Here is a 23,435-nt window from a genome sequence, read left to right as displayed (position 1 = left end):
CGGCTTATGTTTTATCAGGATATAGAATTGTACTTGAGGGATAACAAAACTAAATAATAATCATTTTATTACAACAGATGAATGATGTGAAACACAATGCTTGCACCTGTCACACTCCTTCTCTGCCGCTCACAAATGTAGACCAATGAAGATGGGATGTGAAGGATTTAGGGTTTGCTGCATTAAAATAATATGTTTATGTTTTATCCCGAACATAGAATTGTATTAGAGAGACAATAATATAATATAATATAATATGATATAATAACTTAAACTAAAAACAGACAGATGTCAAAGACTGTGCTTGGACCTGTCACACTCCCTCTCTGCCCGCACACAAATGTAGACCAATGAAAATCGCCGACGTTAGGACGTGCGGCCCCTCTGTCCAATCAGCTCTGTCGTTCCTGCGCCGCGTCATGCTACGGAAGTCTAGTCTCTGAAGCTCGGTCGTGTGGGCCCCTGTGAACTCTGCCTGAGTCCCATCGCTACCGAACCGTGTGGGGAGCCTCGCTGGATGTACCTGCCACACAGCTCGTGTAGATTGGTGTCGCTGTGACAAGCCGCGGTCTGACCATGGGAGCGAACAACAGCACCCGCCGTGTGTCGTTCGAGTCGGACGAGAACGAGAATATATCGGTGGTGAAGGGCATTCGGGTGAGTTGACATTACACAGAGCCGTGGAGGGAACCGGCTGCTGCTGCACGATCCCACTGTCACACTGGGATGAATCAGGATGTTACATGTCATGCTAACGAGGATGCTAGAATAAGCTTTTATCTAAAGCTAGCTATGCTACATTGATGTAGCCTCTTCATTCATTGTGAAGGCTACACACCAGGCTAAGCTAAAGTAGTGGAGGTTTACTTTAGTTAACTAATAGCTTCTCAGGTGTGTGTGTGTGTATAAATATCTCTCTCTCTCTTTCAAACACACACACACTGAACTTTTGAATGTCTTCTTTTGGGGAGTGTTGACACTGACGTCAGCAGCCTCGTGCTCTCCTCTCAGTACCCCTCAGAATGAATGAATGAAAGTCTTCCCGCACGTGCTGGTGACAGTTGCCTGTTTTGACAACCGCCTGCTGAAGTGAGAAAGAAGTTGGGGGACAACTTCCCTCTCACTTAACCAGAAGAACATGTCCACATCTGGATCCATGATAGAGGATAGAAGTTGTGATTTATGATATGTTACTGTGTTGATGCAGGGCAATAGTTAAATCAAAACAAAAGCGAAAGTAAAATAAAAGCTGTCTGTCCTGGGAGAGGTGATCCCTCACATGTGGCCCTCTGTTAATAGGGTTTTTCGGTAGTTTTTCCTTGTTGAGGGTTAGGGACAGAAGATGTCGCATCTTGTTAAGCCCTATGAGACAAATTCTGATTTGTGGTTGCATTGTACTACAAATCCTTAGAGAGCGGACAAAAACTGATGTCTTAGAATTATTAGAACCCCCCCTTTTACTGTTATTATTACATTTTATTTTCATTTGAATCTAATTTGTTGTCCACGTTATCATATCCTCCTATATCTGAAACAATTGAACTGCCACATTGTAAAATGTATTCTTGGATAAGGAAACAAAAAGAAAACAAAGGACACACTGTTGCATCCTTAATGTTATTCTCATGAGGTTTTGTTTTTAAAGGTGGTAACGTGTACGTGGATGATGTTATTGAAATAGAGTGAGTATAACGTGGGAGCTGTGGCCGTGTCTGCACGACACTGTCAGCTCTTGTTAAATATAGATTGAGAGGCTTTAGCTGATCAGAGTGGAGGTGTTTACTTGGCAGGACTCCTGTCAATCAATACTCGAGCCAACAGAGTCCGTCTACCTTAGCTTTCCCGTGAGCTGTAACCCTGTTCATGCCAGTTTATGTAAACACATTGAAAATTAAGCCTTTTTTTATTCACTGGTGAGAAACAATGTCTAGTTTTCCATAACTTAATCCAGCGAGGAGTGACTTTGATCAGAGGTACAGAAATCTGCATCTCTGAAACTCACTTATCCACCTACCGTGTCTCCTTTGTTTAAACAAACAATCGAAAATGTTTTACTCCTTAATCGTTCTCCAGTTCATATTCAACTTTTAATTTGTCAGTTGGCATGAAACTTGCTAATATTGTTCTGTGTATCTTTAACTACCTGATATCTAATCTGATTAAACAGAATGTATATACTGTTTTGAAGTATGTCAAATGATTCCTTTAAATCAACTTCATTGTTCCTCTAAAACTTTTCTTTCACTGTCCTGCAGCTTTCTGAGAATGTCCTCAACCGCATGAGGGAACCCGCAGCTCCTCCTAAAAAACAACAACGTGCTCCCACTCGACCACCTCCCTTGGAGCCGACACTTACTCCCTCTCCTCTCCTCCGGCCACTGCCTCCCCCCTTTGACCCGATCACCTCCTTGCCTCCTCCCCCTCCTCTCGTAGAACCTGTTGCACCTCCAGCTCCACCTCCACCAGCTCCACTTGCCACAGAGACTGTGGCTACACCTCCACCACCTCCTCCTCCTCAGCCTCCTGCAGAACAGGTAGCAGCCCCCACCATAGCTGACATGGTGCTCCCATCCTCATCTTTGCCTACATTGCTCCCAGCTCCCCCTGCTCCTGCTCCCTGCACTGCTTCAGCTGCGGTGGAAGAGCTCGCTGTGCTTGCTTCTCCTCCCCTTGTAATTGAACCATCTCCTCCTCCTCCTCCTCCTCCCATAAATCAGCCCATTGCTGCTTCTGCTCCTGTAATGGAAGCTATTGCTCCTCCACAGGTGATTGAATCCATTGAATCCATTGAATCCATTGCTCCTGCATTTGTATCTGAGCCCATAACATGTCCTTCTCCTGTCGAGATGGAACCCATGGCTGCTCCCCCTCCTCCTCAATCCGAACCCCTCTCTTTCCCTCCAATTCTCGAGCCTGCGCTCACTCTGCCACCACCGCCGCCTCCTTCAGGGGACACATTGTCCCTGCAGCCCGCTGAGCCACTTGCTTTGCCTCCCATGCCAGAGTTTACTTCTCCTTGTGAACCAGTTGCACCTCCTCCTCAGCTCCCAGTAGAGCCAGTACCCGCTGCTCCAGTCCCAGAGCCTGTGGCAGTGCCCGAGTCGATTCCAGTCCCACCACCTCCTCCTCCACCAGCCGGTGAGTTTTTACTGCATTCTTGCAGATGTGACCCCCGCAACACCTGGACAAACTTGTGTCTTGTTCCTTCTAACAAGAGACAGGAGTTCATAATTCTTTATTAAAAAAAACTGAAGAAATGAATTGTTCTGGGTAATTGCTCATTTTATCCTGAAATGTGTTGGGCACGGTTAATTAGAAAGCAAAGGTTAGGAGGAAGGAACTGTCCAAGGATTTAAGTCTGGCTATATTGAATTTTAATATTGTTTATTTTATGGGTGTTTAAGCCACCCTAAGCTTTTTGTCTCCCAACTTTTCCGTGCAGATTGTAATTAGTCTTCATTTAAAAAATGGGCCTCACAGTAGCTTTGGTCACATTATGATTCATTGCCATCCCCTAACTGTTAATGAAATGATTAATTCTTTCATGTAATAGTGTTAATAAATTGATGCTGTAATTAGTGGCCTTCCATTCTGCCTCGTCACTGTGGAGCTCAAGCTGTCATGGTAACCCTCCTTCTCCCCGAGGTTTGTGAGAGCATTCAACCTCAGCCGCAGCTTCTACTGTTGTTGAATATGGGTGCTTTTTTTTATTCCCAGCATTTAATTCCCCCTTCAGTTAAGCAGCCATAATCAGTGTTTTATTTAAAAAAATGGATCGTAACAAAAATTATGTTACATTTATTGTTAATATTCCACTAAGACTTATCAACCAATTCTGCAGATGCTGTCAGTTTTACAATGCTTCATGGTTTTCTTGGCCGTATCTTCACTATTTTGGTTCTACATTTACAGCACCCAATGACAGACAGCTTTCGACTAGATAGTAAACAATGTAGCATTCAGATGCATTAGAGTCACATATTTCCCTCAGGATTTGATTAAATCCATAACCTATGATCCCAAATTAATTTCTAATGCTCATATTTTCTTAATGTTTAAATTTGCAACTTCATGAGGTGATAATATTCCAGTATTGTGTTTTCAGCCTGTCTCTACTGATCTCAACTTGCAAAAAATTTTAGTTATCACGGGTTTAAATATGAGGGAAAAAAACTTTTATAGCCCCATTAAGACTTGAGCATCTCTATAATTTCTTCTGAAAAGCGCCAAGGATTTTGTGCATCTAAAAGAAGATTTTGCAAAGTCAACCCTATTACTACAGATAATACAGTAACACTGTATTATATTGCAGGGTTAATTGAGTTACATAGTTTATAGACGGACTCAAACTCAAACTTTTTTTCCCACTTATCTTTTAAAGCAAAGTTTTAGCATTCCTGTCTTTTTAACGTGGGCGCACGTCCCTTATCTTTTGACACATCCAGCAGAGGACATTTGAATGTTACCTATTCATTACACGGTGCAGAATGGGGCGTGGGTGCAAGTTCCTCAGAAGGTGGCATCCAGGGTGTGGGCAGGCTCCCCCATCCTTGACTGGGCTCAATCAGTAAGGTAATTAAAAAAAGGCCAACTTATGCCACGCCACACTGACTCCAGTGATTAAAACGACACCTCCGCACTTTCACACAGCAAAATACCAGGCCTCATTAAGGGACGGCTGGAGATGGTGTTTGGGTGGGTGTATTGTGTACAAAACTTTTTATTTGGCCGCAGGGCTTTTGATGATACGACACTGAAGTTTATGTAATGTTTGTTTCAGCACATCAAAAATACAACTGGACTACGAAAGTTTCAGTGTATAGTGTAGTGACCTCTAGCAGTGAAGATGCAGATTGCAACCCAGTGAATTTCACTCGCCTCACCCCTTTCTTGTGTCCTTCAGGTGATGTTAAAATGCGAAAGGCCCTCTTTAGAGCAAGCGTTTGGTTTGTCCATCTGGACCACTGTAGAAACATGGCGGTGTAACATAGCGGACTTCGTGGAAGTGGACCTGCTCCTAATATAGATATAAAGGGCTCATTATAAGATAACTAAATCTAAATTATTCTTAGTGTCAGGAGATTTATTTTCGAATGACAACCTTTTCTCCCAATAAATCCCCTAAATCCTACACACTGGAGCTTTTTAATTAAAGTTTTTCTGTGTTTCAAAACAAAAACGACCTCCCTTCCAAATGTGCATTTTAGCTTTGCATCAACTCTCACCTCTGGCCATGCTAACAAGCTTGAAAACACACAGTAGTATTATCAAATGCAGACTTTAACCTTGCAACAGCTGCTACCAGAGTCACCAAGGTCTGCACTGCTTGTATTTCATTGCAGTCACTCTTGGTAATCCAGGCTGATGCTGCTTATTTTCTTCCAAAAAGGGTCATGTGACAGGAGCTTGACAAATCGGGGGAAAGGATAAGTCCTGATTCTTAAATGTGGTTGTCTGTGTCATCATTTCAAAAGCATCCATTTCTGCCAGTGCTGATTAAAACGCTACCCGATGCGTTAATAAGCTAAAATAGGGCCAGTATTTAAAACAATTAAGTTTTAGGGGCTCGAAAACTCTGCAGTAGTGTGGGACACCAGACATATGCGGAGCCAAAGTGCTTTGTTTTAAAACTTATGTGGATATAACCTTTTTTAACTCTGGGCCTGCTGTCAAATGTCAAATAAAAGTATCCCTCTACTGTTTGAGATAATTGGTTTACAGATTAAAAGATAAATTTGACCGTATCCCACTTAATTTTGTTAAAGGTTAGGTATGTGTTGAGTGTAGCTGTTATGAGACATTGCCTTGTGCTGTCACAGCAACAAATCTGCTGATCTATTAAAAGGTTAGTTATGAAATCAAGTCCTAAATAGTCTGCTGGAGGTCATGAAGTTGTCGTTGTCCTTCTGTAAAGTATGTTTGCTGCTACACCGTCACAACCACAATTTTCAGTTTTGTTGTCTCACTGCAGTTTCAATTTAACTGTAAGTTTGCGGCTGACCTTTTCCAGCCACCAGCCCATATTTGTCTCACCACAGTAATGTACGTTGACATTTACTGAGGTATTTTAAACATACCGTCCTTGCAAGGTCACCTCTTAGCTAAAATGTACCCAACTCACCGTGTGTTATAAAGGAGTGGACAAATTTGACTTCGGACGATTGATCAAGCATGCATCTTGTTAAAGAAGAAGAGGAAAAAGGTACGATGAATGCGAATCTAGTTAAAAACTTGCAAAGTTCAGCCCGATCCTTAAAGGCTACGACCTTAATGAGGCAGACATTGATTATGTGTGTCCACGAGAGTTGGGTATCGAGTGAAGCACTCAGCAGGTCGGCTGTCTCTAAATCATGGCCTGAGTCAGTATGTGTGCTGATTACACCATAGTCAAGGTTGAACCTCCTACACCTTCTCCAATGTGCTATAAATATTCATATGCCCGAGCCCACACACTGCGCTGGACTAATAGTCTGCTTAAAGATGTCTCCCAGATGCAGCATAAAGAACAGGGGGAACATGCAGAGACAAAGGGAGAGATGTGGGTGACTTGGTGTGTGTGGACATATAGGCGAGTGTGAAACTTGTGAAAAGGATTACTCTTGATTGAAGCTGACTTTTCTTAGTATCTTCTGAAAACCTAAATTGATCAGTCAGGTCCTATTCCATAACATAGGATTGAATTTACAGGAAAGGTTGTGAATAAAAGAGAAAATCGGAAATGGCACCTGCCCGCCACTGCTGGCAGCTTGCTCCTGGCGCTTTTTTATAATTTTTTTTCCTATTTGAACATAGTGAAAGGTGCGCGGTGACTCGACTAAGTGCAAGCTAGAAACGTGAGGAAGTGGTAATGTTACAGATTATGCCCTCCACGCGGGTCCTGGGGTTAATGAAACTTCTGATGAGAAACGCAATTTGCCATCGTCTATTATCTCCACTGCCAATAGTCTGTGCTCCACCGCCTTTCCTCCTCTCTGGGTTTTTCCACAGGGGTGTAGTGATTGGTGTATAAGGAAAAGCAGGGGGACACGTCTAAAGAGATGATGAGTTTTTAATCTTTTTAACATTTACATGTCCTACTCAGGATTGACATGGGCTCTGTCGATCTGGAATTGTCTCTGACCCCGACCAGCCTCTCTCGAGGACCCCAGACAGTGTTTATCATATCAGAACCTGTTCTCCAGCTGACCCTGTGGGCCTGCTAGCTATCTGAATTCTCTCTCTCCAGGGCTGAAGAGAATGTGGTGATAAATGAGCGGTTGCTTAGTCTCGTCTGAACTTGAAGATATTTCAAAATTTTACTTTTTCCTAGCACAAGCTGCTAAAGGGTAAATATTTTCAAAGTAAGTCTGAGCGATTTTAAAGGACAGTTGTTGCTGAAAGGTGAATCTACCTGATTGGAAAATATCAGGGTTTGACCTCTTGATTTTCCCGTGCTTGGTGTCCAGTACACAGTGCATCTATCCACTATCAAGATCTATGGGGGTAACTCACAGAGTAAGACTCACAGAGACTCTGAACTGTTGCTTCAGCTGCTTGTCTCATTGTGGCCCAGAGCTAAACTTCTGTTTGCAGCCATAATCACCAGTTTCAATGTGGGATGATTTGACATTAGCTTGTCAGTTCGGTACAGTTATAGATTCTGTTTTGGCCACGGGCAGCAGAACAAGCGGTGAGGACATTAACATATTATCACCTTTTAAAGTTGTTGCATTGAAAGTGACTCATTTCAAACTTTCACAAATTGAGCAGCACTGGAGCAATATTCCTCTTCAGCCGTGTTTCTGGTCATCTGACAAATGAATGCCCAACATAGAGCCTGACCAATGTAGATTTATTTCAGGCCAATGCAGATATTAGGGAGCAAAGAATATCCTACACCAATATACCCTCTGATAAATAGAATTAAAACATTTTTGGCAAGGATTCCTTAGATGTCGTGATCAAACCCTTATGACATAGAAATATTCTGTTAAATAAAGTTTCTGTATGTCAGTGAAAGTCTCATATTGACAGATTTTTATCAGCCAACTCAGGCTCTCAACATAAGCTTTTCTCTTTGGTTTTCACTTGTTTTAGTGATATATACGTCGCTCTTTTAGTCGCTAAATGTTCCACTAAGCTCATGATCTAGCTTTTAACTATGTGCGCCTGCAGTTTGGTGGTTATTAGAGCGTGTAGTGACATCAGCAGAGTGTTTTCACTAAAAACAACTGCCCGCTGCATCTGAAAATGACGAAAGGTCAAAAGTTAATGCATTATCAGCGTTCTTTCTGACACAAGGTGATCACAGCCCAGCACCTGATGTTAACATGTATTTCTTGGTAAAGTCTTGTTCTTCTTTGCCTGTAGCTCGACAGGTTGGGCCGACTGCCGCGGTTCTAAACAGAGTTGTAATTAGACTCTCCGCCGAAGTGAGATCAATGTTGCTTCTGAGTGCTGTCAAACATGATGGATATTGTTTTCTCACACTCTGGACAGAAGGTGACAGCAGCCTCTGTCTTTGCGGAGACACTGCGCAGCAAAGAGTTGTCAACTGTCAATCACCACCTGTGTTTGCACTAGTGTTTCTTGTGAAGCGCTGTCATACAGAACCTCCCTCTACCTGATGCTTATTCATTTCACTTCACTCGACCAAATCGTTGTCACTCAGCGAGTTCTTCATATTCGTCCTCTGGTGCAAGAGAAGAAAAGGATGTAGAGGGCGTAAATCAGAAACAACGAAGTACATTAACTGTCTTTTTGCTGAGTGCGGTAAAGGAGCTAAAGGAAGTTGAGAAGACCTGTTAATGAGCAGAGATCTGATTTGTCCATAACCTTTACTTAACCAGGAAGTCTCTTTAGATTAAACTTTCTTTTTCAAAGGAGACCTGGCCAAGATGGGATATATGTAGTAATTGCAGAAATGTCTCTATGTGGAACGCATATCTCAAGAAAGCTTCATCTTATCAGCTACACACTTTGCATGTGTATTTGTTTGGGCCCAAGGAAGTGCAGTGTCGAATTTGGTTCAATTTGGACGCGTGATACATTCAATATTAATAACCTTTAAATAAACACAGACTTATCATAACTTATCAACAACGACACTTGATTCTCCAGGTTCCAGGTTCTGAGTCGAGCTTCACAGAACAGCTGAGCAGCTCTTTGAGCAGCACTGGTGGCGAGGCTTCGGGATCCTGCTGACTGAGTCCTTCAGTCACAGTTTCAGAAAGAAAGCTGCAACTCACATTCACAGAGCCCAAGCAAACAGCCCGTTCCCAACAGGCAGGTTTAAAACGGCCACTGCACTAGTACATGTTAATGAGCAGAGATTTTATGTATCCATAACCGTAATTTATCCAGGAAGTGCTTTGAGGTATTGAGACCTGGCCAAGAAAGCACATTAAAGAAATAAAGCATATCAAAACAGACAATGAACAATTAAGGAAAATGGACCATGTCAAAAAACAGATAAAAAGCCGCAGCTACATGAGACAAAATCCAGCTCAGGGACTCTCTTCAGTTCCTCAGCTTTCTATCATGGCTTTGAATTCTCCCAGGGAGACGAAATCATTAAGCTGGGAGAGTTCTGGAGGTTATTCCATGACCAGGGAGCAAAGCAGGAGAAAGCCGCTCCACTAACTTCAGACTTAAATCCCGGGTACCTTGCAGAGAAGCCATCTTGTCGAGTGGAAATAATATTTAATATTAGCATATTAACTCTAGAACGCTCTCGGTAACTGGTCACCTTTAAGTTCAACAGTATCATTAACTTGTTTTTAATTTTAACAACGTTGAAAGTGAATCTTTATTCGGTCTTCCCGCGCTGCAGAATACATCGAATCTGTGCTGCGGTTCAGGCCACCACAAGCGCCAGTTAATATTCATTCCCTTAAAATGTAATTATTTTTATGAGTCTCTGTGATGGAGAATTTGTTTCAGGGGCAAATTGCATAGAGATGGATCGTATTGAATCAGCAGTGTTAAAAGGAGACAACCACCATTGCTGGAGAAAATATCAATTTAAAGCTGAGAATTGGGGATCTAATTGTTTTGTGTCTTTTCCAACCTTTCCCTCAGAGTTTGTAATTCTGTCAGTGCTTTCACCGGGTATCTCAGAAGCCTTTAAATAGATTTCCAAGACAACTGCAACGGCTCCGGGCCAAATAACATTAAAAACATTTAATTAGACCATGATATTGGAATTGAGGCTTCTGCTTTTACTTGAAACAACAAAACTAAATCTTGTTTTATCCAAACAGAATTTTAACTTCACAGGCAACCTTTTGAATTGTTTGTTTTCTAATTCCAGTTGTGATTTTGAAAGAACATAATAAACAATTAGCCACCACTAACAACACACGTTGAACACATAGACTGTATATAAAGATGGACACTATGCCTCCTCCATGTTAGCAGATGAGACTTGGACCAAGTTGGATATTTTGATTTCATTTCTGGATAGTGTTCGGAAGAAAAGACGCTTTCTCGATCTTTATCAACAGTCTTTGGTTGGCATCAAGCACCTATTGAGTATTTTTATTTTATTATGTATATTTATTATATAAATACACATTATTTTGATATTTTATCTTATCATTAGTGTAATTGTTATTTATTACTTCACTGTACTTTTGCTTCTTGACTTACTTTTTTTAAGTAAGTTTACACAATTGTACCAGTATGACAATAAACTTTATAATTTTTTAATAAATTTCTATTATCACAGAATAAGCATAGTAAATATATCAATACAGTTTTCTTAAGGATGTCTTAAGGTTTCTTTTACAGCCTTAATAAAGAAAAGTATGGTTTTGCACATTTTATTCTTATTATTGGTCTGAATTAGCTGGAATTAGGTTTTTGTGTGTGTTTGCCTTTCAACCTGCCTGCTGTTAGCACACATTACCTGGTAATAATAGACTCTGACAATAGGGATTATCCCATCTTACTAATGCAGTGGGAGAGTAATCTTGACACACTCAGACTCTCCTCCAATCACTGCAGTGTCGCAGCACACTGCGTGGCACTTCTGCCTTCAGAGCACGTTCTAGCCCGGGTGCCGACTGGCATCTTTGCTTTCATGCTTAATTACCTGCCAAGACAGACCAGCGGAGACATGGAATTATACATGTATGATGATATGATGATACCAATACATGTAGGCAGGGTGGGGCGCTGTGTGGTTTTAGGATGGATGGTGTGTGTGCATGCATTTAGATGATATGGGGATTTCTTTCTTTGTTTATTTTAAGCGGCTTTTCAGACATGCACTGAACTCTGATTTTCCAGAGGGGCTGTTTGTGAGAACGCTAATGTCCGAGTCAGATGATCCAGACATTCTCCGAAGCAAAAAAATCTCAGCGAGCGAGTTGGCTTGTTGATAATGTTTCTAACCTTCGATGGACGCAAAACTGAAAAATGAAGTTCTGGAGTTCATGTTTGAAAACAGCATTAGTGATGCATTGTCTTAAATTATACAGATCTTTCCATCACCTGTTAAACAAGCACCCACATTTCTCTTATTCTTTTCCTTTTTTCCTGTTGTTTTTAGACTGTATCATTCTACCCTGTGTCCAAATATGTCTGTCAGCAAACAAGAGCTGTTCTGCTTCAAAATCTCCCTCTTTAACCATTTCTCTTTCTTTCTGCTTCTCTCTTTCTCTTTGTGTCCCAGTCGACGAAGAGGCCCTGAGGAAGAAGATTTCTGTTGAGCTGCACAAAGGCTTTGAGGAGGAGAGGGCCAAGGCAGAGCAAGAGCTGCAAGCCTGGTTAGATACACGCACACAAACTCATGCACAAACGTTGGTTATGGCCTTGAATGGAATGGTTGTGTCTAACTTTGCACCAATATTTTTGTTGTGTTTTACTTCAGAATCGAGTGTTTCCCTTTTAGCTGAAATCAAGAGTTGAGTTTGCTGAAAATCAGACTCTCTGCTGTTCCTTGTGTGCGTCTCTCTCTACCCATTTCTCCTTTTCCTCTATCTTCCTCCTTTTGGATCATGAATCACGGTACAACACGAGTGTCAACTCCTGCTCCCGGATTTCATTATAAACGGAAGACACTCTCAGATTTGACTATTTTCCGCCCTCATTAATAGTCAAAAAGGTCAGCAGCAGACTTTCCGATTCCCACTGTTTCCAATCTGCCTCTCTTCCGAAGCACATCAGCACTTTTCCCTGCCTCTATTTCGGCTTCTTTCCTCTCCTTTCTGGATCAATTAATCATGCCTGAGAAAGGAGGGTGCGTTCTTCAGGTAATTTCCTGGGCGTTGAGTGGGTGATCAATTAGACCTTCACGATGAAGAAACACCCTCTTGGTGTGAGGAGCGTACTCCATTCTCTCCTCTCTTCCCGTCATCTCCTGTGCTCTCCTCTTCTTTTTGACCCCGAAGAAGCAGGTGCACATGCTGTAATGTCCGATAATCGTGTTGCTCCCCCCTTTCTCTAACAGACCTGGATGTTCTCCAGCAGACCCCCAGTCAATGAACAGCTGTGATTAACCACTAAATGCACCATTGTACTGTATGAGGGGGACACAACCTTTCTATGTCCAGGAGGAGGTAGTGTTAGCCTAGTGATTAGCCTCGTTTTTGAGCCTCATTCAGGAAGAGAGAAATTAATAAGTGGTGTTGAGAAATCATTTGTCTATTGATTTCTCTTTCTCCCCTGGCTATTTTATTTTTTTGTAACCACTTCCTGCAGTTCACTTATTGATGTCTGTTCAGTAAGTGCTTCAGAATTACGCCCTCCTTGCAATTAATTGAAATCATGTTGGCTTTCAATCCCTCGATTTTTTTGTTTGTGGTCTTGTTTTTTTTTGTCACATTATTTTTGTTCAATTTGTGTTTTTGTGAGTGTGTTTTCATGCACGTGTGTCCATTTTCCTTGCTAATAGTTCTGTAGGCAGTAATCATGGGCCAGGTGCTGCTCAGTGATGGGTTTTATCTGGAGTCAGAAAGTCATAAAATAAATCACAATGTAATGATGCTGAGGAAGAAACACTTAATGTACTAAACCTTAATTACTTCAGCCAAGGATGTTATGTTTTCACCCCTGGTTATTTGTTAGGATTATGCAAAGAAACTACTGAATGGATTCTCACAAAACTCAGTGGAAGGATGGGGCATGGGCTGAGGAAAGAACTCAGTAAAGTTTGGTTTGGATCTTGATTATGGGCTGGATCCAGGATTTTAGAAAATGTCTTTTTTTTGTTGTGAAATGGGGTGTTTTATTGACAATTTTACAGGGAATAATTAATGCATCTTGATTACAAAAATAAGGCACATTTTTGGGACTGATATGTATGAGTGTGTGCAATTCTTTTTAATATGATCACAACAACCTCACACACCTCTATACTTCACGACAGAAAAAGGCGCCCACTTCATTTTCTGTCACCACAGTTCAACTTTTCTATTTTCCTTTGGTAACTATTGAGAGTTTTTGGTTGTTGAAGGCAAACATGGCCCAGGGGTTTTGGCTTTGGCTGTGCTAGAAGAGCAGCAAAGAGACGAGATAACATTTGTTGCAAAAGTTGAAGGAAGATATTCTTTGTGTGTCTGAGTGTATCAAAGCTGAGCTAGAAAGGCCACACAGTGTCTCACTAGCTGTGGAACCCTGCAGTGAAACTGCTGCACAGCTTGAACGCAGGGAAATGGAAGAATATGTGAAAAAGCCCAGGTCAGTGGGAGAGAGTACAAACACAAGCTATACGAGAACCAAATCATGTTCAACCCCAAAATGGCTCCTGCGCTTTGTTGGTTGTTAAAATGCTTTTAACACATATTGCTTTGATGCTCATTTATGACCTTTTCAGAATAAAGAAATGCAGATAGGAAGTCCTGCTGCCAATCACTCCGAATTCATTGTTTGAGTACTTCTGGCAATTTATTTAACAACAGCGGTCTGACAGGAAATTACATTGTGGACAAACTTTCTGATTACATTGTTAACTTTGTTATTCCATCCTGTGCAGTTTTTGCCATTTAGAGCAACCAGATCTCTGGACATTTTCAGGAACAGTGGTGTTTAGATGAGGCAGTATTTCTTCTGTTTGGCTTCAGGTCCATAGATGACGAGAGAGATGTGGGTCTGCATGTTTTGCTTTGCCAGGAGTGAAGTAAGGGCTGTGTGAAGAGTTCATTTGGGTGCAGCCTTAAACTCATTTGTAGCAAGGAGCGGCTGCAGGGAGCAGATTTGCCTCTGCCGCTTCTCTGTGAGGCAGCAGAGCAGAACGACTCAGAGAAAGGGATGAGAGAGAAGGAGGGATGAGTGGGGGCTGGAGAACGCGCACAGCATTCTGTCTCCCCTCCCTCAACCCAACTCATCCCGTGTCGCCATTCGATCCAATTCTTCTCTGTGTTATTCTTGCACCTTTCCCTCCATTTCCTTCTTGTCTCTTTCTCCTCCTGTCTCCTGTTTTTTTCTGTTTTTCTCCAGCCATCAGCCATCGTTCTCCTCCCCCTGCCCATACAGAGCACACTTACATGTCACAGTTGTGAAACTTATGCCCATTATTTCAGCATGTAGTCATGCAGCTTGTTTTTCGCTTGTGTGATTATAATTACATGTCAGACTTTTGAATGAGAACACTGACCTTCCCCCGGAGCCTCTGTTTTCCTCTCTGTGTTACACAGGCAGCCTGTTAAATTGTTTATTGCTCCTGGATCAAATGCAGACAGATAGCAGAGCCTATAGATTTTTACATTTTGTTTATTTATATAATTTATCTTTGCACAGAAATACAGGTACTCAACTACACAAAGTAGAAAGTCTGGGGTGATCAGAAAGGAAAAACTTCCTGAATCCTACCCGATTGTCAGGAGTGTTTCTGGGGAGTTGTGATTCTTCTTTAAAAATGTGCCTGAATCAGCAGCATCACGGGCCTTTGATCAGATTCTCTTACTGCACTTTCTGTAACTTCATGATATTCTATCTGTGACTACTGTCAAAATATAGTACACCCATAAAACTCTACAGCCCCCTCACACCTGTACTAATAGTAATAATCATTACAATATTAATAATACAATCCATCAAAATAAACATGGCAGTAGTGCTAAATATAATAATCATCATTATATTATACAAAACCTTTTAAAAAAACAAGTTTGCAAAATGCATTATAGGCTTAACACCAGAGTCACCTTAGCAACCACTCCATGCAGTGGCCTTGTGAACGAAAACGCCCCAAAACACTGTACCGATGATCTAGAGATACCCTAGTAACCATAGAGAGCGTCATAGCAACCAGCTAATCTCACACCAACCATCTGATAAACCCTAGAAACCACTTGCTGCTCATCTATTACCACCTTACAACAGCAACAGATGTGCGTTGCTTTTCCTTCTCTGGACATATGTATCTGTGTGTCATTCATCCCACCTTTTCATTATCTGCATTAAAGTGAGGGTTGGTAATCCAGAAAAATTTAGCAATAGCAGGCTACAGTTTGAAAATATGTAACGGATACATCTCATCCCCTCCTATCACCCCTCTCGTCAAAACACGTGAACACGCACTGTCTGACAACTGCTAGAGGTCGACTTTTCTTGACTCGCTCTCTATCTATCAGAGGCTCTCGTCTCCGACTTGTTAATCCCAATGAAATGATACGTCGACAACTTCATTTATTGATGGTTATCGGGACATGGAGAAGATTTCAACAAATAAGATAAAAAGTGTTTCAGAACTAAATTATTATCTTCAATAAGATGTACTGCAATTTCTAACTTTATCACATTGTTGTTCAATTCCCCCGTTTCCACTTCATAAGGAAATGTTGAACAGTACATACACTATTTTACAAAAGGGAAATCCAATCTTCGTACTGTGGCCTGTGGTTGACCTGTGTAGTCAGTTATGCTTTTTGGCTCTTATCAACTTTAAGCTCTGTTAGCTGCACCATGATAACCATCAGGCAGCTGAGCGTATTCCAGTAGGTGGACTGTTTACTGTTGGGAGTCTGAGCTTTATACCGCTGATATTATTCTACCTTTACCTCTGATGATGCTTGATTGTAGCATGAAACATTATCAGTTAGCTCTAACTGTGGATAAAGTAGAGGGAGATGAGAAAATGGCTTTTATGCTCCTTTCTGAACTGTGAAGGATCTTTAAATGAATCCCCACTGTTCTCTGTGCTCCATACATTTAACTCTGCTCCCAGCCTTTCAAACACCACAACACAGTCAGGTGTGGTGTTTGTGTGGGTGTGTGTGTGTGTGTGTGTGTGTGTGTGTGTGTGTGTGTGTGTGTGTGTGTGTGTGTGTGTGTGTGTGTGTGTGTGTGTGTGTGTGTGTGTGTGTGTGTGTGTGTGTGTGTGTGTGTTTATGTGTGTCAATGAGAGTGCACAGCTCCATAAAATATTCATGGCCAGCATTCAGCCACATTATTCCTAACATCAATATTGCATCAGGCCTTTAAATGCCTTTGTTTCGAGGCACTTGGGTCGAGCCTGCGCTGTTATGCAGGTCTGTCAGAATCCGTCCTGGCAGGCAGAGTATATTGAGACACATGTTGTGTAGATGACAGGTAGACAACTGGAAGCATTAGTGGGTGAAGAAAAAGGAGACGGAAGCAGAAACTGATGGATGGGTAAAAAAGGGGAAAAGCCAGGAGACGTGAATATATTTATTTTTTGATATTCATGCAAGGGAAATAATATTTGATGTGATTTTCTGTGGAGCACTTGATGATGATGGTTTCGCCCACCATTTTTTAACACGTCTACATTAATCATTGTTTCTTGCAAAGCATGTGTATGTGCAGAGACACACATACCTGCACGGCTTGTTCAGAAGTTGCAGCATCTCCAGTCACTTTTAGAAGTAGTTTCCTAAAAGAACTGAAGCATCCTCCTGTACTTCCTGTACTGCTCAAGGTCACCCCCCTGAAAAGTGATTTACTCCTTCCGGAAATGGACGAAACAGTCCAACCCACCCGCACTCCGCTCCTCTCCAAATTAATGATACATCCCTGGTCCGGCCTTTCCATCTTACTGTTTTCAAGACTCGATCCACTGAGCCATCAAAACACAGGTTACCGGGCGAAGATTATCCTCTTTCTCTTTCCAGCACCCCCCCCCCCCCCCCCCCCCCCACACACACACACACACACACACACACACACACACACACACACTTCTCCTCAGAAGGCATTATGTTGTTTCTTCTTTCCCATGAGTAGATGCTGTCTTTTTCCTCTCTCCGTCTGACTCAACCATTCTTTCTCAAAGCAACCCACCGCCCCCCCCCGCCCCTCCTTTCCCACCCAGTGCCAATCTTCTACAGTCGAATGAAAAATGCGTTCAATATCCCAGGGACAGGGCAATAATGACTGGAAAGCAATAGAGGTGAAGCAGAAAGATAGCATCCAGCTAGTGATAGCAGTCTTTGCTTGGGTTAGCACTTGTGAGGAAGTCGGTAGACAGACCTTTTTTGCTTGGCTGTCTATTCTCTTGTCCTCATCGCTCACACTTGTCCAAGTTGTAGCTTTTGGCCACCATTCGTTTATCATCAGAGGATTTCCAGCTTTCTTAATCTGGCAAAACACACAAAAAAAGACCTTGATCAGTGGGTACAGCTTTCTTACAAGTATAGCTGCTTTTTTATGTGAAAACACAAAATTTGTCTGAGTCAGTTACCTTTTCGACACTTTCCTTTCGTAGCCAATGAGAGGACGTGGTAATGATGCAGCAGACATGAACCTGGAATAATACAAATATCTCAGATGTAAAGGTGACATACATGTAGAAGATGCCGATGAAGATGTCAACTTGGAAAGACAAGATTCAAAAGCTTTTGGAGTTATAGACCAACATTGGTGTAGATGTGCTGTAAACAAAAATCATGTCCTTTCCTAAGATTTGAATGGCTCTCTCCACATGTGAAAGGCAAACTCTGAAGTGTCTTGACCAGATTTTTCAAGTTCACACCAGAAAACAGCTTATGTTTATCCTTGCCTGCTTCAATTCTGCTTCTCCGTCTGTCATTGGGTTTCTGTTGCAGAGCAGGTAAACAAAAAGGAGATTTGGTTCTCCTGTCTGGAGTGTCAGTGTTGCTGACAGGTGCGTAGCAGGAAGTTGGTTTTGCTGGGAGCAAAGTTTTATGTGTCAAAGAGACGGTTTATTTAATCAAACATTTCTGTCCTTGTTAGATAAATAACATTTACCTAAATTAAAAAACCTTCAACTTCATGTCACGGAGAATGAATATTGTTGCTTTTGCTGGCCCACATGACCACCACCCAAGTCCCTTTCTAAGAACTCTGTTTATCGTTCCTTCACTCACAGTTGGAGCAATGGCTAAAGCCACAGCTTCGTGAGTAAAGGTAGCTTAGGTACATTAGCAGTGCAGGCAGGGAGGCGTGGATCGTGGGGAAATGGTGAATGTAAAAGACCATTAGGAGGCTCCCTGTATGACTGTGTGTGTGTGTGTGTGAGTTGGGGCTTGATGATGGATGGAGTGTGCTGACGTGTGCAGCCCAGTGGACTGTGAGACTGGACATGGCTGGTCTCTCTCCGTCTCCCTCCATCTCTCTCTCCCACTCTCTGCCTCACTCCCTCTCTGCTTCACTTCCTCAGGGCCAAACATGTCATGTCGCCACCACTCACGCTCGCTCCTTCCTCTCTCTCTCTCTTTCTTTCTCTTTTTCGGTCTTTTTCGTCTTGCCCCCCCACCTCACCTCCCGCTCTCTGACATTTAGTGGTTTTGCAGGGCGAACGGCAGCTTTAGGACGTCAGACGTATTTTCATTTGACTTACCTGTCATCAGCTGAAAGCCAAAAGTGCAAGGTGGTGATAAGTTAGTCAGTCCGTCCATCAGGATTCATCACTGTGTACATTTTGGGTATAATCACAGGTGAGGGGGAAGAAATGAATCCGTCACATTGACAATATCAGGAAAACAGCCATGAGGTTGAAAATGCACAAACTGTATCTTTGCCAAACACTTGACAACCAAGATGATTCACTTAAATCATAATGATAAGCAATCAACGAACCTGACGAGACAGTATACGAGTCATGCACTCCAATTTACCATTTATGAATATCAAAACATTTCCACACCTATTAAAGCACGACTTGAAAAATGATGGCGACGGAGGAAAATGTTTCATTCTGAACAGATTTTCTGTCATAGACTGTTTATAAAGATGGATGACTTTTACTATCCAGAAACAAAGCAAAAATAAGCCATATTTAAACCCTGTCATCTTGAGTAACAGCAATCGAGGTATGGAGCTGTGGTGCTGAGGTCCCATTCATACACGCTCTCAACCAACCAAAAGTTGTCAATCATCATATTTAACCCAGTTTTTATAGCATCAGTGTGATGAGAACTACGTAATATGACAGAAACCATCTTAGATAAAAATTAGTTTGACGTTTAATTAGACTTTTTTATTTGGTCCAAGTCCAATCTGCTAAAATACAGGAGGCAGGCATTAGAAGCTATACTGCAGCCAGCCACCAGGGGGTGATCAAGACGCTTTGGCTTCACTTTTGTGGAGCTGTCACATCGTCCGTCTTTATATGCAGTCATTGGGTTCCACACACTTGACAACCAAGATGATTTACATAAATTATCAAAGTAAGCAAAGAACAGACCTAATTAGACAGAATGTGGGTAATTCATTCAACTGAAGTGTTTATGTATATCAAAAACAATTTCACACTTTTTAAAGCACGACTTGAAAAATAATGGTGACAGAAGAAAATATTGTATTCCTATGAACTGACATTTAAAAACAACCGTTAGTGTATTTCCACTATCAGACACTTACACGTCTGGTGGATCATAGATGGCTCCTTTTTAAATGTGGAGGAATTATATGGAACTATTGTTTTGTTTCTGTGAACTGCATCACACAGCCAGTGAACACACAGCCTCGCTTCACGGTATCCTCCTGCTCGTCAAGGTTACCTTCCAGGGCTCTGTTAGGATTTCCGTTAGGCTGGAGTTTATTAAGATCCTTGCCATCTCCATTCGTCTGTTCTAATCCACTCAGCCACTCGATCCGTCTGTTCTGTGTTTATTTTACCTCGCTACGAATGTTTGATTCCTACGAGAGGAAGATGTTCAGGGTTTCAGGGACGTTCCTCCTCTTCTCCAATCAAGCACACTGTCACTGAGTCGGGAAGTGCGTTGCTAGGCAACTATGAGAACCCGGTGACAGGGTTCAAATGGTGGTCTTGTGTCTGTAGAGAGCGTGGTGCCTCTGTTTACATCTCTGCTTCATTGGATTGATGATTCTTATTTTAGGCGGTTGTCTTTTACATATTCATAGTCAAATTACTTTTCAGTGTAAATTATTTGGAATTAATATAAATTGATTTGAACTGTCTGACAGATGTTAATTGACTGTGATACATCTGGGGCAGTCAAACTTCTAATGTTACTTCTCAATGGCGCCCCCTCTTTGCAAGCTGTGGAACAGCAAGGACATGAATGGATGAATCAGACGTTAGTATTGAAAATCAATATACAAGTATATTGTCCTGAGTCTATTCTTCATTAGCACCATAATTGCTTTGGTGACCTTTTAATTCTTTTGGGAGACTTGACGTGCAACAGTTCAGCATGAGGTGCAACAGGTTCCTGAGCGTAGGGGGCGCTGTAGACACAAAAAGAGAAGTTGCCATGTTATATCTGCTGCTCTGAAAAACCACTTAACTTAATATCTCCACTGTATGTGCTTAATATTTCATGTGACATATATCTAATTAATAAGGAATAGACCTGTAATGGTTTTCAAAAGTTTCTAGTTTCAAAGTAGCTTGGTTTTGGTTTCAAAATATGAAATGTGCAAAAGAGAGCTTATGTGTGATCACATATAAAGATGTAGGGCAATAGAAAAGGAGCGTTAGTGTGCAGTGCTGTCAACAATGCCACCAACTTTTGTTTCATCATATATTATATAGAGATAGCAGGGTTTCCCGCGGGGTCTTGAATAGTGTAACATTTAATCTGAATTGAAGGCCTTAAAAGGGCTTAGATTTGTTAAAATATTCCGTACTAGGTTTTAAATATGTTTAGTTAGGTCTTAATTACATTAACACTCATTTAATGCTACATCCATTATTATTATACCCTTTCTTCTGTCTGAAGCAACACTAAGTTGTCCTGCCATAAACATGTAATATAATAAATTGTTGCTAATGCTCCGCAGGTTGGACTTGGAGAAGACCCGAGCAGCAGAGCAGGCTAACGCTGACGCCCAGTCCCAGATCCACAGTGAAGTTTCCAGGATCCTCTCTGTGGAGCGGGCCGTGGTGCAGGAGAACCTCCAGCAGGCTCTCTTAAGGGAGAGGATCGCCACCGAGGACGAGATGCTCCGTGCCCAGATCTATGTAAGTTGATGTTCTGCAGCCACTGTGAACCTTCCCGTCCTAAACACTTTTAACATTCAGTTGGTTCAAATCTGCACCGCAGTTTCAAACAGCATTTAAACTGCACGACCTTGCGAGTACCGACTCCCTGATGAGGGCCATCTTTACCCGAAGACAGGTCCCATTTCATGTTCACACGCTCCTGTTCTATCACACAGACGCACAGGAGTGAACCTATTCGCTGCAATCGACAGGTCATGCCTGGTAAAGGGACAAATGTCAGAGATATGAGTGTGTGAGCGTCGCGTCTAGCAGTAATTCACAGAAGTGTCTTCGCTGGGTCAACACTCGGCCCCAGAAACACACACACAGCCATAAATCAAACCGAATCTTCTTTTCATAGTAGTTTTCATAGCATAATACAAACTCAGAGGACAGTTTCAGTCAAATCAACGTACGGTAAATAAACCTATCTTCAAGATGGTCTCATCTCGTAGTTTGATAGTTTTGTCCTCTTGCACGTCTCTGCCGGCTCATCCTGCTGTATTAATAAAGCTGCCTTCGTTCTGGGGCGGCTCGCGCCTTTATTTCCTGTAAATTGCCCTTGTAAACATTGTCAGATGAGCGTTCTTTACCAGACACAGGCGTTGCATTGTTTTCAAAGAGAAAACACATTTTCCCTGGAGTGCGGCTGCTGTTTACAAACCTATGCTATTGATTATATAGCTCATTTCACACGCTCATCGCCGTAATAGAAAAAATGAATCATTTTGTCGAGAGAGAGAGAGACAGTGAGAGGAGGAGAGGAGCGTTGATGTGATATCACACCGCAGGACAAGTGTATGAGCGATCCCTCATTTGGAACGGCGATCAAATCAAAAAGAGAAAAGGGTTGTGAGAGAGAGAGAGAGGTAGTAAGGGAAGGAGACACATGATGTGATGTGTTTTTTAGTTTTTTCTGGTAGTTAATTTCTGTTATTTTTCTCCGGGGGGAAGAGACGGCACAAATGATGGGGAGGAAGGGCAAGAATGTTTCACCTGCTTCGTATCTGTTACGTATGAAGCAGGGTGACGGGTGGTGGATGTTATTGAACTGATCACACACACTCTTTGTGCATTGCCTGCATCTTCCAGAAGTACAAACTCCCTCTACTTTTCCTTCTATACTGCATGAAGCGCTTGCTTGGAGCCTTAGGGCTAACCTAGGGACATTAGCAGCCTTTGAAACTACAGTTAGCAAGCGCTGCAGCTGCTGTGCATTCGCTACGAGTCTTTCTTGCACAGCTTGTCTGTTATTTCTGTGTTTTTTATATAAATTCTGTTGAATGTGTCTTTTCTCCGTCCAGTTTGTTCCCACTTCCTTAAATAATGCATATTACAGCAAAAGGAATCCCTGTCTGGGAGTTTTACCGTTTTAAAACCGTGTGTGGATGTGTGTGTGTGTGTGTGATAATTTCCTCCATTTGAGCATTCTTTTTGGAGTGCTGGATTTTTAATGGAATCCGACAGGTTATCAGTGGAGGCGCTGTGCCGCTTTTTCCTTTTTTCTTTTTCTTTTACCACTCATGTAATTGTCAAGTCAGACGCTTCTACACCAGCCACTGTTCTTTTCAACTGGAAATGGAGTTTTCTCCGTTTTTAAAAGGCAGCCTCTCTCACAAGACATCTCCCACCCATTGCCATTTCCCCCTGCGTTTGTCAAACTCCAGGACAGTGAACTTGTGTTTGATGAAACATAATGTTTTCCAAGTCTGTCGTCCTTCCACTGCCTGTCTTAATGTGACACTTCATTTCTTTTCACCCAAAAGAAGAATATGGCACGAAGACCAACTTCAAACATATTCAACTTAAAACATGTGAATATGAGTATATCTACCTATTTGCTAATTTTCACATGACATGCTTCTAACTCTCATCAAATACCGAACCCTTTCTCCATATCTCATACCCAATAAATTAGATTTACATTGTGGTAGAGCCCATAAGGTTCAGTAATTGGAAGGTGAAATTGGTTCTGATTGCTGGGCAAAGTCAATAAGTTGATGGAGAGCGAGCTCCTGGGAGAGGTTGTGGTTTGCTGTACTAAGCACATAATCTGGTGGCTGATAAAGCTTTCAGAGGT

The 23,435-nt window shown here is 42.0% G+C and overlaps 1 protein-coding gene across 7 annotated transcripts in view; it reads left to right on the top strand.

Annotated features, from left to right (window-relative positions):
- Positions 1 to 410: 410 nt before the first annotated feature.
- chchd3a (coiled-coil-helix-coiled-coil-helix domain containing 3a) overlaps positions 411 to 23,435 on the top strand; it is a 70,562-nt gene continuing 47,537 nt past the window's right edge. For 2 of the 7 annotated variants that reach the window (XM_034578199.1, XM_034578198.1), the window contains exons 1-5: positions 416 to 657; positions 2,256 to 2,534; positions 3,045 to 3,138; positions 11,657 to 11,750; positions 21,154 to 21,334. In XM_034578199.1, the coding sequence (XP_034434090.1) occupies positions 577 to 657; positions 2,256 to 2,534; positions 3,045 to 3,138; positions 11,657 to 11,750; positions 21,154 to 21,334 (729 nt within the window). In that variant the 5' untranslated portion in view covers positions 416 to 576. Of the gene's footprint in view, positions 658 to 2,255; positions 3,139 to 11,656; positions 11,751 to 21,153; positions 21,335 to 23,435 lie in introns of all 7 variants that reach the window. The other 5 variants (XM_034578197.1, XM_034578192.1, XM_034578193.1 and 2 more) reach the window with 4 other exon arrangements.

Source organism: Hippoglossus hippoglossus, chromosome 23, assembly GCF_009819705.1.
Source record: "Hippoglossus hippoglossus isolate fHipHip1 chromosome 23, fHipHip1.pri, whole genome shotgun sequence".
NCBI classification, from domain to species: domain Eukaryota; kingdom Metazoa; phylum Chordata; class Actinopteri; order Pleuronectiformes; family Pleuronectidae; genus Hippoglossus; species Hippoglossus hippoglossus.
This window is presented reverse-complemented; position numbering and strand designations above follow the sequence as displayed.